At 53.2% G+C, this 13,020-nt stretch overlaps 4 protein-coding genes across 4 annotated transcripts; 3 read left to right on the forward strand and 1 right to left on the reverse strand.

The window, feature by feature from the left end:
• The first annotated feature begins 4 nt into the window (after positions 1–4).
• On the forward strand, positions 5–3,810 carry AFUA_2G08070 (magnesium transporter CorA family protein). Its single transcript, XM_750049.2, has 4 exons — positions 5–1,020; positions 1,101–3,092; positions 3,156–3,358; positions 3,441–3,810. Exons 1-4 carry the CDS (start codon positions 653–655, stop codon positions 3,509–3,511), a joined length of 2,634 nt encoding a protein of 877 aa, XP_755142.1. The 5' UTR covers positions 5–652; the 3' UTR covers positions 3,512–3,810.
• A 1,359-nt stretch (positions 3,811–5,169) lies between these two features.
• Positions 5,170–7,890, forward strand: AFUA_2G08080 (putative phospholipid metabolism enzyme regulator; the record flags this gene model as incomplete). The annotated part of the gene is made up of 1 exon (XM_750050.1): positions 5,170–7,890. One exon carries the CDS (start codon positions 5,170–5,172, stop codon positions 7,888–7,890), a length of 2,721 nt encoding a protein of 906 aa, XP_755143.1.
• A 978-nt stretch (positions 7,891–8,868) lies between these two features.
• AFUA_2G08090 (DUF3824 domain-containing protein) lies at positions 8,869–11,623 on the reverse strand (the record flags this gene model as incomplete). Its single annotated transcript, XM_077804116.1, has 4 exons — positions 8,869–9,365; positions 9,433–9,771; positions 9,841–11,289; positions 11,347–11,623. The coding sequence occupies 4 exons, from the start codon at positions 11,621–11,623 to the stop codon at positions 8,869–8,871; spliced, it is 2,562 nt and encodes an 853-aa protein (XP_077660279.1).
• Positions 11,624–11,803: 180 nt separating this feature from the next.
• Positions 11,804–13,002, forward strand: AFUA_2G08100 (uncharacterized protein; the record flags this gene model as incomplete). Its single annotated transcript, XM_750052.2, has 2 exons — positions 11,804–11,900; positions 12,785–13,002. The coding sequence occupies 2 exons, from the start codon at positions 11,804–11,806 to the stop codon at positions 12,883–12,885; spliced, it is 198 nt and encodes a 65-aa protein (XP_755145.1). The 3' UTR covers positions 12,886–13,002.
• Between the last annotated feature and the right edge of the window lie 18 nt (positions 13,003–13,020).

The raw sequence follows: 13,020 nt of genomic DNA on the forward strand, positions 1-13,020 counted from the left end.
ATACGGGCAGCATGCTTCACAGAAAAGAAATCCCAGTTTTAGCAGTAGAATTAAACTGGTTATTGTTGGAACGAGGGACATAGTTACAAAGGGCAAGCAGACTGACTCTATCTTCTCGGCACACTTCTAGGGTCGGCAGAAGCTTCAAGCAAGGCTGCAAGGCCGCCAATCAAATCGCTCGAATGATCTCATCGTCATTGCCGACCTGAGGCACTCCGCCATCTCAAATGCCGCCGCCTGCTGTACCTCTCGTTACTTACTTTCTTCTCAATCGTCGCCTTTCTCTCGTCCTGTTATCGCTTTTTGTGACCCTCGGATTATCTGACATTATTCTGCCTCAACCTGTATCCTTATTGGAAACGACCCTTTAGTTTGTACCGCTCCATGTTTCACTGCACTGCGCCACAGGCGTCATCCCCTACGACTTCGGTACAGTACAACTCCTCTCGTGAATCCTGGTCAAGAGAGCTCCGATGAATGATCAGAAGGCATGTAGGTTGCTGCAACGATAAAACTGCATGCAACTCCGTGGATCTATCCAGATTTCGGTTTCCTTCCTATTCCCGCCATCATTGACCATTACGCCTGGGGTTCCAACAAAGGGTTTTCGCCTCGCCATAATATTTGACTGAAAGAGATCCCTTGACTCACCATGGCTTCTGGCAAGTCGTCACGAAGCAATAGTTCTCAGACCGAGACGGCTGCGGCAACAGGAGCTTATCCTAGCGCTGGGGGCTACGAGACGCCAGCCCCACACACCCATCACGACGCCGCATCGGAGGGCCGATCTGTGACGAACAAGCCGAAGCGGAGGAAGAACCGTCATCGGAAGCGTCGCAATCGTCGGCAGTCCTTCCTTGCCCCTGAAGAATCCCATAATGGGGCTGCGGCCTCGGGTGCTGACGCGGATGCCATGATTGCGGGGGATCAGCCCTATTCTCGGCCGGCACTTCCATTCTATAATCTGGGAAGGGATCTGAGCAGTACAAGCTTGGAGAGTGAGGCTCTGTTGGACCATAGGTAGGTTTAGTTTTGGTTTGGGAGGAATTGCCTCGTTATCTTTCGCATTGCTAATGATGCGCCTCCTTAAATCTATGCAGAAATCAACCCACCATGCGACCTCGGAGAGAAAGCCGACTGGCACAGTCCTTTCGACCTGGGTCTATGACGATTCCGTCTCGTTCTATCGATTTAGCTTCTCGTGGTACACCCTCCGGTACCAGGGTCTTTCAGGCCGGAGACGATAGCGATGGATCAGACGGAGCAGATGATCATACGCCGTTGATACGACCAGCTTCAGGCCACCATAACAACAAATCCTGGTATGGAACAGATGCCAAGGCAAGCCCCTTTGCATCGCGCCAGCGACGTACCTCTGTGCAGTCAGCTTCCTCCCGGTGCTCTCCTCGCGGTCTCGCGACGCCTGACCCTGATCGAGATTATGACATCAATAACCCTCCTTCCATCCCGAGCTCACCGAAGCTGGGGGGTGAGATGAACTACGACGACGCGGTGGTAACAGGTGCAGACTTTGACTTTGCTCTCGCCAAATCGATTGATAATCGCAATCAGGCGGGCTCCCGGCCCAATGACATGGTAATTGACGTGGACGGTCGTTCCACTCAGCAGAAGCCTTCTACACAGTCCTCCCCCGTTTCACCACACCTTTCGCCTCACGAGGCTCTTCGTCGGCGCCGCACTGTCGCATTACCGGTAGAGGAGGATGTCTGCTTTCCCATCGAAGAGGCGTCAGAGCTCGCCGAGGAAGATGCACGGAGAACATCCCGCGAGGACGGGCGGCGGCGGCGGCGGACCAAGGAATGGCCGGACTTGTCTGTTCTGGAAGAATGGAGTCGGGAGGAGAAAGAGGAACGAAATGGTGTGCTTCGCGCCAAGAAAATCAGCGAACCCGTGCTGATTGAAGGACGACTGAGACCTCAGTACCGAGTGTGGCGGCGTGAGGAGGACGAGGCGCCGTATCGTTTCACATATTTCAACGAGGAGTTTCAGAGTACCATTCATGCCCAGAGCATATCCGAGCTGGTACAGCCTGGTGGTAGTTTCCGGGAGTTATTCATCCCCGATCCCCCGGAACTGGAGGACTCATCGGATGAGGAGGACTTTGAGGATGAAAATAATCACAGTGATCCTGTCACCGATTCCAACCACGACGGCCAGGACAACGCCAGGGCGGAAGACCACAGGCCAGCACAGGCCGGTGGACACAATGTGAACGCTGCGAATGGCCCAAAGGCGCAACATAATACGTCCATAATCAGCGAAGGCATGTCCGAAGCCCGCGCATCAGTCGAAGCCTCACCGGCGCGCAAGGTCTCAACACCGAAGCCTAAGAAATTTGGGCCTCGCCCCACTTTCTGGCTGGATGTTCTTTCTCCGACAGATGCGGAAATGCGCGTCATTGCCAAGGCATTTGGGATCCACGCCCTGACGGCCGAGGATATCATGATGCAGGAGGCGCGTGAGAAGGTCGAGCTATTCCGAAGCTACTACTTTGTCAACTATCGGACGTTTGAGCAGGATCCCAACAGCGAGAATTACTTGCAGCCTGTGAACATGTACATCGTTGTTTTCCGAGAGGGAATCTTGAGCTTCCATTTCTCGCAGACGCCGCACCCAGCGAACGTTCGTCGGCGCATCCGCCAGTTGATGGATTACTTGATCCTCAGCTCTGACTGGATCTCGTATGCGCTGATTGATGACATCACGGATGTTTTTGGTCCGCTGATCCAGTCGATTGAGGACGAAGTGGACGAGATCGATGAGAGAATCATGAAGATGCACTCTCCTGGGCGTATAGATACCAGCGTTAACCCTGCCAACCGCCGAGAGGATGGCGACGATGTGCCAGAACCACCGGCTCCCGGTGAGATGCTGCGACGTGTGGGAGAATGCCGTAAGAAGGTCATGGGGATGTACCGATTGCTGAGCAACAAGGCAGACGTTGTGAAGGGATTCGCAAAGCGGTGCAATGAGCATTGGGAAGTGGCGCCGAAATCCGAGATTGGGCTGTATTTGGGAGATATTCAAGATCACATCCTGACTATGACCAGTAGCTTGACCTACTACGAGACGTGAGTTTCTTCCTAGCGAGTGCCTTACATTCGGGAGAGGGGGCCAGCTAATCAGGGCCACAGGCTACTGTCACGAGCGCATTCGAACTATCTAGCCCAAATCAACATCCTGATGAATGAACGACAAGAGCAGACAGCAGATGTTCTCGGGAGGCTTACTGTTCTCGGAACGATCGTGCTTCCCATGAACATCATCTGCGGTATGTGGGGGATGAACGTCAAGGTCCCCGGTCAAGACATAGATAATTTGTGGTGGTTTTGGTCAAGTAAGGACTCATTGCATTATGCTCTCTTTTTCCGGGGATTCTACTATGAGATGGTCATATGAACTGACACTGCTATGCATAGTTACCGGAGGCTTGATATTATTCGCTTTTGCTTCCTTCCTGATTGCAAAGCGAGTCTACAAGATCGTCTAGGTGGCGATGTTGCGACTGGCTCGGAGCAGAACTATGACAATGAATCATGATACCCTGAAATGTGTATATTGTTCTCTGAAGAAAGAGATATTCTGGTATTTATCACGGATTGTACAGGTCACTGTTGGATAGATGGGTGATTGACGTTTGGTGTTGATGTGTACTCTGTATAGAAGGGCTTCTACTGGTTCAAGAGAAGTTTATATAAACAGGCCAGTCTGCTACCTGCAATTTCCACCACTTTCACAGTCGTATGGATTTAACGAAAGCAATCTTTCTTTCTTCTTCGTGCCTTCTCCGTAGATAGGTATAGTTCTGAAATCCTGGGCAGTTGGGAGGAAAATGACCTCATGATGACTGCTTATAACATGGTCGTAATAATACCATCGCTTTGCCATTGTTCCCCTGAAATTCCTCAGACAATATTACATAATAGTGTCACGGCACTGTAACAGACCCCAGGGGCTGGACCCTCTCTCTCCTTCCACCGACTGCGTTGTTCCACTATGGGATGGATGTTGCCTGTCGTTTCTTGTACCTTTCCGTCCTTCACAGTCATCTCTGATGGAGGCTTCGTCATCGCCATCCATTGCCTCTTTCATCATATTCCGAACTTTTGAAACCGTCTAATCCCCTCCCTCTATCTCCCTTTCCAGATCCCCTCAACATTGCATACTCTGTACGCTTCCCTTGTCTCACCCCATTCCGATCGGTGACGAGAAGACGGGACCTCCGGCCTTTCCCACGCTGCCTCCCTAAGCCTGCCGACCTCCTTACCCTTCCACACTAGACTCCCTTCAGCCATTGTTCCTTGACGTGGGCGGCTACTATTGGATCTCGTTTCCTCGCTCCCCTGACTGGACGATCGTGGACGGGTGCGCTACCGGCTTTTACCTTCATTTCCATTGATCGAATTTCAACGTCCGCCTTTTGCCTCTTTCCCTTTCAACCTAACCGAACTCCCTTTTCACACACCAGATTGGAGTATTGCCACTGCGAAGACGAAGATCCCTTGTGTTCCCTCTGCACTTGTTCACCTGGTACTGGCGAGCTCTGCCCTGGCGAGATCAGTCCACTCACCCTCAACAACCGACTCCCGATCCTTGGCTGAACCACGCCAAACCGTTATGCCAACTCGTGGTAGGCTTCTAATCGACACCGCCATCGCCTAAACAAGCACAGAGCTTGTTCTAGACGCTCCATCCAACCTGTCTTCTGATCAAGTTATGTGCCTACGACTTGCTCCGTACAATCATTCGTCTACCTGAACGGCTGGATTTATCGCATGCAGTAATTATTTCGACCTCTCTGCGTTCACTCCCCATTCATCTCGGTACATTCTCCGCCAGCATGTGGTCTTCGTCTATTCGTCTTTGGGTTTCGTCTACTGTGTAACGTGTCTTGTTTCCTCCTGTACGACAGGCGATCACCATTATTCGACCCCATTCAACTGTTCCGACTGTCCGGACCCCAGCTACGTCTATCCGCTTGGTCAACATTAGTTGGATTTTGGTTCGGTCATCCCACACCTTTGTTTTTTCCCCCTTTTCTTTTTTTTTCCCTTTTTTTTTGCCTGCTCGCCCTTGGCTTAGTGGTACCCTCTCGGATCTCCTGACTTGTCCATACCGCGTCAGCAAACTTCTGACTCGACGGAGACCATGGCAGCGGAGTCCGAGAGGTCGCCCTATCCCAATGGTTCCTCCGATGGACCGGGCGTGGCCCAAGACGATGATGAGGCTACTTCGTTTACATCCCGGCGGTCTGCGAGTGAAAGCGACATGGTAGAACTGCCACGTTCCGCATTTAAATCTCGAACACAGGCATCCACTCTGGCCCAGCTACCAAAAGTATCCTCCGCAGTTCCCAGCATTTCGGCCCCTCCCTCTACTACGAATTCCGCCCGATCCTCGCGCGAATCCTCCCCCATCCGTTCGTCCCGACGTGCACGCAACCCGACGTCGGCGCCTCGCACTTCCAGATCGCGCCAGAACAGTCAAGATCGCAGTCCGCAACGGTCCATACCAGTTCCTACCGCGAGTGCTGTGCAAAGAGCGCTCTCCCAGCCCAGAAGCAAGCCTCTTGTGCTGAGCGCTTCCCCGAATGTTGAATCATCCTCCAATGTTCCCAGCCCAGACAAATCTAACAACATGCCATTATGGGGCTCTACCCCTCCGAATACCTCGAGCAAGCGGTCCTTGCCGCCGTCCGACGACCTTGCCACCAGAGGAGATCGGAGTGCACCTCGCAACGTGAGCAGCCGCATCAGTGCGCCGGGTTCTGCCCTTGAAACCGTGGAGGAGATGACCAGCGATCCCTCGACCCCGTCGGCCGATACCATCCTGAACCAGCCTCTGTCGGAGGAGCCGAAGCTGCAAAAGATCGATGAAGACACAACACCAAAGGCGTCCAGGCATAATACCAATGTCGAGAGTGGAAGTGACAGTGGCGGAAACAAAAGCTCAGAGCGCATGGAAGACACTCGTCGTTGGGTGTCCACGGGTACCAGAAGGTCCGATTCCCTCTTGGCGAAGCGCTCCACTACCTCATTGAGTGGCGCTCGCGGGAAACCGGCGGAGGGGTCCGTCCGCAACATGATTGTCGAGACGGAGACGGTGACCTCAATTCCCCAGGTCTCTCTGGGTGTGGTACCGGGCGAACGAGGCATTTCGGGCCGGGTAGACAGCGGCACTCTACGCATGAAGCCGAGTACGGAGACCATTCGTCCGAGAAAGGAAAAACGGAAAACTCGCAAACCTGCTGCCCTTGCCAGCGGCGCCGCGTCTTCCAAAGCTGACATCTTCGAAGCGAAAGTGGCCAGCGCAGTCGATGAGGCCGACGTCTCGGACTCTGATGAAACGTTTGTCTATGAGTCCAATCCTCCAGACCCATATCCGGTCCGGCAGAACCGGTATCATTCCCGCACCCCCAGTGCAACGTCTATGGCAAGCCAAGTCGACCAGCTGGCAGGTCGGGCGCGACATAGCATGAGAGACTCCACACACAGCATTACCGGCAAACGCAGCATGAAATTCACAAATAATACATATAACAGCAGTGTGGATGGCGATGCTGGGGACGAAAGCGGCCGTCCTCTTTCAAGGGTAGATGGCAACGGCACGCACACTCCTCGACACCACCATATCGGGCGATATGGTCGCAACAGCAACGTATATCCGTCGCTGTTTGACAATGACTCGCCGTTCCCACAGTCTCAGGGACATGCCAAGTCGCCCCGGCATTTCATTGGCAGTGGACTGCGACAGTCAAGGCATGCGAACTCGCGTACACTGCCGAATTATCGCACGATCAACGGGTCAAAGAAGGCGAGCGATATGTATCCTTACGATTTTGATGCAGAAGGTGCGGATGATGAGCGTACGCCTCTGGTCGGGTCCACGCGTGTGTCACGAAGCCGGCATGGCGGTCGACGCCCCGGCAGTGCCAGTTTGCGTCAAATGGAGTATATGCAGCAACGGCAACGCAGCTATTTTTCACGCTACAGTATCTGTCTCATCATTGGCTTCCTGCTACTTTTGGCCATTGGAGGCGCTACCTCATTTATTATCGGGATTACAAAGCCGCTGGTGGACGTGCAAGTGCTTGCCATCCAGAACGTGCTCGCTTCGGAGCAGGAGATCATGTTAGACCTCAGAGTGCAGGCCGTGAATCCCAATCTTTTCTCCGTGGCTGTCGATGATATGGATGTGAACATCTTCGCCAAAAGCCGATTTGTGGGAACAGACAAGCTCTGGCGCGATCACAGCTCGGATCCGGACGGGTTTCCCCGCGTTGAACAAAGCAGGAAACGCGCAGAACTGACTCGACTTGCACGCTGTGGCAGGGATACCGAATGCACGCCTGATGTGCTTGCCGGAGAGTCCCTCAAGATCACTGGAGGCGTCGACAAGGGCACTGATCCTATACCGACTGACCCTGCTGGTGATCCTCAGACCATGCTGCTCGGCCGTGTTTTTCACTTTGATTCGCCCCTCGCGTTCGAGCCGTCTCCCTGGAACCACATATCCACCACATCCAAAGGTCAGATCCGCCTCGCTCGACCTGGCAACAAAACCGAAGAAGGCGGCACGGAGCGGTGGGAGCGGGTACTTCAGCATCCCTTTGAGTTGATTGTTCGCGGAGTCATCAAGTATCAGCTACCCTTGAGCTCTAGGTATTACTCCTCGCCTGTGAGCTCTAGCGTAAAGGTGGTACCCAATGATGACAATAATGATACGCCCGACCCTGGTTCGGGAAAGAATGACACGGCCCCAATATCCGCTTCAAGGTTATACCGTCGCGGATTGAAATCCCCAGACAGGCGACCCTCGGAAGGTATCAGAAAGACACTCGAACTAGTGGCGCGAGCCTTCGCAGCCTGATTAATAGTTCCGAATCGGACGGATGCCTGTCCTCGATGATTACCCGCGGGTCCATCTCATTCTGTATAATCCACGTTGGCATGAGCTCTGGATAGTTGTCCTCGGCCTATTTTTCAATTGTATAATCCCTGAATTTGGACCAGGAAACGGCCACTGACATGGCGCTGGCTGTTTAAGACGTACGCCTTTTTTTTCTCCATCGTGATATCTCTCTTTCCTCACTTGGATCTCGTCCCTGAATCAGGGACCGTCAGTCTTGATTTGGGATCCGTTTGATGTCACTCCTTTTGAGATATATTTCTTTCCTTTGTCAAAATGATTTCCCACATCCTCATTTTGAGCCGACAGGGCCCTTTTTGGGTCCGTTGGTTCATGCTTCACGTGTGATGACTTTTGATATATTCACCTCATGAAACGACAGCAACATGGAAAAGAGCAAAGAGCATGGACTTTTTTTTGCCCATTTTTTTTTTCTCTTCGTATTGTCTATTTTCGATTGTGAGAACAGAACCATCGAATATGGGATGCATCAGCGCGGCGCTTTGAAATGACGTTTGGCTTGATTCCTTGGTACATTGCGTCCGGCAGGAAGATTGTTTGATTAGAAAAGATAGGCTTAAAAATATTGGTCGGTGGGGTGGTCATTTTCTTTCTTTTCTCAGCTTTTCCTCGCTCTTGGAAGCGACTTTGTCCATGTGTGTATGTGTATATATACATAATCCTTATCAAGATCAGTTCAGTACATATCTCTCTATGCTCAATAGGAGGATATGGTTTAGTTTGGCATTCTACGTAAATCACTCATCATAACATCAAACATAAGCAGGCTCATTAGGGCATCTCATCATCATATCAGGTCATGACACGGCAAATTCGTCAGGTATAGAAAAACCACAGCAGAAACGAAATCAGAAAGCCACCCAATAGTAACAGACATTGAAAAGCATAAGCCACAGATGACAGGGATACAAAAAACACCTAGACAAACACGCGATTGATCCCACGGAGTAATTTCTCCAGCCCATCTACCAGCGGATCATTGTCCCGCTCTGGAAGCAGTCGGCCATGCGAGTCGAACCGATCAGGTAGGTCGATGGTGGAGTCGGAATCCGGCTCCTGCAGATCGGTAGTACCCTTGTCCTTGGAGTGACCGGGACGATCAATCTTTGCTTGGGACGAGCTGGGTTGAAATTGGGGTTTGCGGGGGGTAAAGTAGGGATCGGAGGAAGAGTGGCGGCGCCGGTGGGCAAACGAGGTGTCGGAGGAGCGATGACAATCACGATGATGATGAGGAGTCAAAGAGTCGATAGTTGTGTCGCTATCGTCCGTTTCATAACCAGGGTCGATTGGACGCTCCTCCGCATTGAGGTCAAAGGCAACAGACTTGGGCTGAGGGGGTTGGCTGGCTGCGCGTGCGCGATCTCGGGGGGTCCGCGGACGCGGTGTTCTCAGCGGTGACGGAGGTTTCTCTACACCTGAGGGTTGTTGGTTAGCAACCAGTTATCCCTGAATGTCAGATTTTGAATCTATCCCTAGACCCACCATCATGCATGGGATACTGGGCAGCAGAAGGGGGAGAGTTCCATGCAGCACTCACATTCTCGTCCGCCCTCCGGGGCCGGGGTGCGTACCGGTCCGGTCCTGGCTCGGGGGGATAACCGTAAGGTTGCGCTGGAGGGACTGCGCCTGGTGGAGGAGGGTAATCGGCCGGATTGTATGGCGCGGCGGGAGCAGGGGGAGCTGGTGTAGAGCCAGGAGGTGGAGGGAAGTAGTTGGAGTTGGGATAGTAAGGATGCTCTCCCGGCTGTGTCGGTGGCAGGGGCGACGGCGGGTATGGAAGGTCCGAAGGGTACGATGAAGGGTACGAGTCATCGTCGTACTCTAGAAGGAACCGGTCGTTAGTCTCCCGAACCAGCAGATTGTTCGTGCATTTCTTGAGTTAAAACTCACTTGACCGTTCTCTCTCTTCCTTCTTGCGATCCCTGCTCTGCTTGTACTTATGAGCGGCATAGCCGACTCCAGTGGCAGCCAAAGCGGCTTCGGCCAATTCACGAGAACGGCTTCGGTGCTTGCGGCGCCGGCTGCTTCGGCGACGATGGCCGTCTCTGTCGGTATCCGAGGAGCTCGTGCTATACCTGCCGCCTCGGCTGCGACTGCGACTGCGACCGCGACCACGGAATCCTGCTGCGTCCCGGGCTACTCGGTCAGAAGCATCCGAGTAGTAACCCTGTTGACTGGCAGGCCGGCCATAGTAATGGGCTGCAGGGATGCTTCCGGTAACCGGATGTTGGCCGTACTCGATCAGACCAGCCGGATCGTGGGCGGGATCTGAGTAGGCCTCGGACGGGGCCCTGCTTCGAGATCTGGAACGACGTCGCTCCCTCCGCTTTCCGCCCTCTTCCTCCTCCTCCTCCTCCTCCTTCTTCTTCTTCTCCTTATTCTTTTCGTACAGGCCGGTGACGGCTGCGGTTCCCAACCCGGCCGCAACGACAGGAAGCGCCTGTCTGAGTCGGCTGTGAGAACGAGAGCCCTTTCGAGAGCGCGACCGGCTGCGAGCTCTCTCGACCAGACCGGCCACTGCGGCACCCGCCAAGCCAGCTTCGGCCATATGTTTCCGAATCCGGGATTGGCTGCGTTTCTCACTCTCGGCGTCGTTTCCGGGTCGGACGGCACTGGAGGACCGGCGGTGCCGGGAGCGGCTTCGTCTGTCGCTCGTCGACTTCTTACGAGCCAGAGCCATGGCACCGGCAATGGCAGCGGCACCAAGGCCGATCTCCGTCAGCGTCTTGGCACGAGAGTGCGAGTGCGAGCGGCTGCGACTACGGCTGCGACTACGGCTGCGACGGCTGTGGCGGCTGTGGCGGCTATGGCTATGGCTGTGGCTGTAGTGATGATGGTGATTGTGACGGGAGCTGCGCTCATCATCATAGGAGTGGGAGCGGTGACGGCTCTTACTGCGGTAGTAGTCGCGAGCACGTGAAGCAGCACTCACGGCAACAGCACCCAAGGCGCCGGCACCCACGTCGTGACCGAGACGGCTGAGGCCCGAAGACACGTCATCACCTTCCTTCTTTCGACGATTGCGAATCAGTTCTGCAGCGCCGATACCGACCAACGCACCCTCCGCAAGGTGGCGTCGATGATGGGGGTGATCGTCGTATTCACGGGTCTCTTTGCGAATATAGACCATGCTATCATCACTGCTGTAGTCTTGGTCGTCCCGACGACGACTGGTCTGAGAGATGGAGTCGCCAGGACTAAGCTCGCGGCGGAGGCGACGGTCATCATCATATTCGCGGACCCGGCGATGATAGTAGTAAGCCGGCTCCCGTTCTACCTCGGAGCGGTGGACAACCTCGTAGTCGGATTCACGGGGGTGAACGACGAGGGGCCCTCGCGCTACATAAATAGGGTCAGTCAGATTTACTCGACCTACACTCGTACATTGGTACGCACCATCATAGTAGTCTCTTTCGGAGCGGTAGTCGTACGGGCGCGTGTCATAGTCGACCTCTCGCTCGTAACGTTGCACCATGACGGGTTCTTCTCGCTCGGTAGAGCGGCGGATTACCAATTCTCGATCACCGGTGACGGGGTCTTCGCGACGGTAGACAATATCACGCTCTCGATCCTCCTCTGAAGGTATGACGTAACGCTTGATTGATACACTGGAGGAACGAGGCTCGTCCCACTCGCGATCTCGCTCGCGTTCTCTGTAAATGTAAGACGACATGAGGATGAAATTCGTTCACGGCGACAAGGAAAATAGAAGGAAGAGTAGACGGGGTGGGAAAAAAGTGAGAGAGAGAGAAATGGGTCAACCGAACAGAACGAAAAGAGAAATAGAAGTGCCTGGAAGAGGGGAGGGGGGCGAGGAAAGGGAAGTGGGGAAGATCGGTGCTAGACGAAAGCGATGATCAATCAGGCCGGCCGTGAGACAAGGCTGGTGGACGACCTGGGCTGTCGGGCGTCGAGTCAAGTGACAGTGAGTCAAGGGGCGCAAGGAGAAGGTAAGAGAGGATATCCGATGATGAAAAGAATAAAGATTCAATGTATGATGATGTAGCAGAGAATGAGGGATGGTCAGTGCCAAACTGGGTAGGGTAGCTACAAAGAGGGGTTTCGTGACGGGTCTGACTGAAAGAAGGGGGGGGTGATGCACAAAGAGAATTGAAAGAAGATGGAAATAAGATACTATGTGAGTGAGACGTGGTGGGGATTTAACAATGCAGGTAGTAGAGTTGATGAAAACGATGATATGATGATGATAGGGTTGAAGGGAAGAGCGAGGAGAGAAACACAGACGAAGCCAACTGCAATCAGAAGTACATACATACAGTAGTGTCCAGTACCTACCTTAGTAGTGCTGCAACTTGTCTGCAAGTGATGAGGTTCCACGACGAGGCAAGCCAATGTGACTCGCTGACTGACGCGCGTAGTCGATCTCACGTTGTCAATCCCGAGAATCGACTTTATCAACAGTCAAAAGAGCCGTAAGTGTCCATAGAACATTTGATAGTATGCGATAGCAGTCTCACGTCTTCCTTCGTTCGGCTCAGTGGTATTTATATTGTGTCCTGAAGAGTCCTGAAGATGGAGAGGGTCCCACTAAGCATGACTTCATCATTGACAAAGATAGTGGCTGAGATTGCGCCCGAGAGATCCGCCTTCTCTTTGACCATTTAACATCCATCATCTTGAATGAGAAGCCTCGTATTGGGCACTTTCCATCGATGATCACCGGGCTTCTTTAAGCCTCATTCATCGTGTTTCATTCACGATGTTTCGATACGTTGAGTGTCTGGGACCGGTGGAGTAGAAACCGCAGATTTGATCCATGGATGCCCTACTGCCTTGGAGATGGTACTGTGTACTATACCTGACGCTGCCTGAGGTTACCACAGCTTCTTTGGCAGCAAACCATGGATCTTCATGCAGTCAGAAATGCCAATATACCAAGATACAGAGTACTTCGTAGCAGGTCCTTCAAGGTGACTGGGAGTTTCTCGATCTCGGTTTCTCTGAAAATGATCCGCAGCAGGTAATATCGAACATGACTGTCCTTGTCTCATGGTGGTCACTGTCTTCTCCTTCAGTCCTTCTCTGTCATCCATCCCATTTAGTTATCTA

The sequence above is a fragment of the Aspergillus fumigatus genome, chromosome 2 (assembly GCF_000002655.1).
Source record: "Aspergillus fumigatus Af293 chromosome 2, whole genome shotgun sequence".
Lineage (NCBI taxonomy): Eukaryota > Fungi > Ascomycota > Eurotiomycetes > Eurotiales > Aspergillaceae > Aspergillus > Aspergillus fumigatus.